Source organism: Eretmochelys imbricata, chromosome 6, assembly GCF_965152235.1.
Source record: "Eretmochelys imbricata isolate rEreImb1 chromosome 6, rEreImb1.hap1, whole genome shotgun sequence".
Classification (NCBI taxonomy): Eukaryota; Metazoa; Chordata; order Testudines; family Cheloniidae; genus Eretmochelys; species Eretmochelys imbricata.
The window spans coordinates 5991978-5993427 of NC_135577.1; the positions used below are offsets into that span (position 1 = coordinate 5991978).

At 46.6% G+C, this 1450-nt stretch overlaps 1 protein-coding gene across 1 annotated transcript; it reads left to right on the forward strand.

Annotated features, from left to right (window-relative positions):
• The first annotated feature begins 395 nt into the window (after positions 1–395).
• On the forward strand, positions 396–1334 carry LOC144266605 (olfactory receptor 8U9-like). Its single transcript, XM_077820039.1, has one exon. The coding sequence runs from the start codon at positions 396–398 to the stop codon at positions 1332–1334; it is 939 nt and encodes a 312-aa protein (XP_077676165.1).
• The last annotated feature ends 116 nt before the right edge of the window (positions 1335–1450 follow it).

The following is a 1450-nucleotide window of genomic DNA, read 5'->3' on the forward strand; positions in this document are numbered from 1 at the left end:
GCTCCCCTTGCTCAAAGAGAGTCAAAAGATTGACACTCCTTTACTCTCACCCCTTCTTTAGCGATGGAATAATCCCTTCAGACTGATTCTCTCACAGCAGAGTCACAAGACACTGTTTTGTGTTTGGATTACTGAACAGGAGTGTTTGTGGGGGGGGCATGATTAACCTGCCTGTCATTGTATTTGCAGAGTGTCTGCATTTTATCGAACATCTGGAAAGACTAGCTGTGAACATCTGGCTCTGTGGACTAAGCCCTTCCCTGAGTGGGTACTGATGTCCATTAAGAAACTGATCTCCATTTATCTTCACTTACTTCATTACAGAGAAGGGACAGGTTTTCCTCACTATCTACCTGCCCACATCTCTGTTGCTGTCTGATCTCTGTTGAGAGGAGATGGAAGAGGGAAATCATTCGGAGGTGACTGAGTTCATTCTGTCAGGAATGACAGATCGTCCGGAGCTGCAGGTTCCCCTGTTCGGGGTGTTCCTACTGATTTACGGTATCACCCTGGTAGGAAATGGGGGGATGATCATGTTAATCACAATCGATCCCCGACTCCACACCCCCATGTACATTTTCCTCAGGAATTTGTCTTTCTGTGACCTCTGCTTTTCCTCGATAATTTCCCCTAAGATGCTGCTCAATTTCTTAGCCAAGAGGAAAAGTATTTCTTACACTGCCTGCACTGTGCAAATGTATCTCTCTATCCTTTTTGCAGATGTTGAGTGCCTCTTGCTGGCTGTGATGGCATATGACCGTTATGTGGCCATCTGTAACCCGCTGCTCTATATGGTCACCTTATCCAGGCAGCTCTGTAAACAGCTGGTGGCTGGGGTGTACGCTGTGGGGGTGGTGGATTCAATGATAATCACGTGTTGTATATTTCGGCTGTCATTCTGCAGCTCCAACATCATCAATCATTTCTTCTGTGACGTCCTCCCACTGTTGGCACTCTCCTGTTCTGACACTCGCATCAATGAGATTGTGATGTTTGCTTCAATGTGCTGCATTCAAGTCATCAGCTTTCTGACTGTCCTCCTCTCCTATGTCTATATCACCTCCACCATTCTGCAGATCCGCTCTGCCGAGGGCCGACACAAAGCCTTCTCCACCTGCACTTTCCACTTGACCGCTGTGGTCCTGTTTTATGGCAGCAGCCTCTTCATGTATTTACGTCCCACCTCCAGCTATTCCACGGATACAGACAAAGTGCCCTCAGTGTTTTACATGCTGGTGATCCCCATGTTGAACCCCCTCATCTACAGCCTGAGGAACACGGAGGTGAAGGACGCCCTGAGGAAAGCAATGAATAAACTGCTAACCAATTCTTGAATCTGTTTCATTCAGGACTGGTTTAGTGTGGGGAGTGGAAACAGGTGAATTCAATTCTCAGCGCATTACAAAATAATTTTGGATAGCCTGTGGTAGTTTTGTTCATTATTATATTG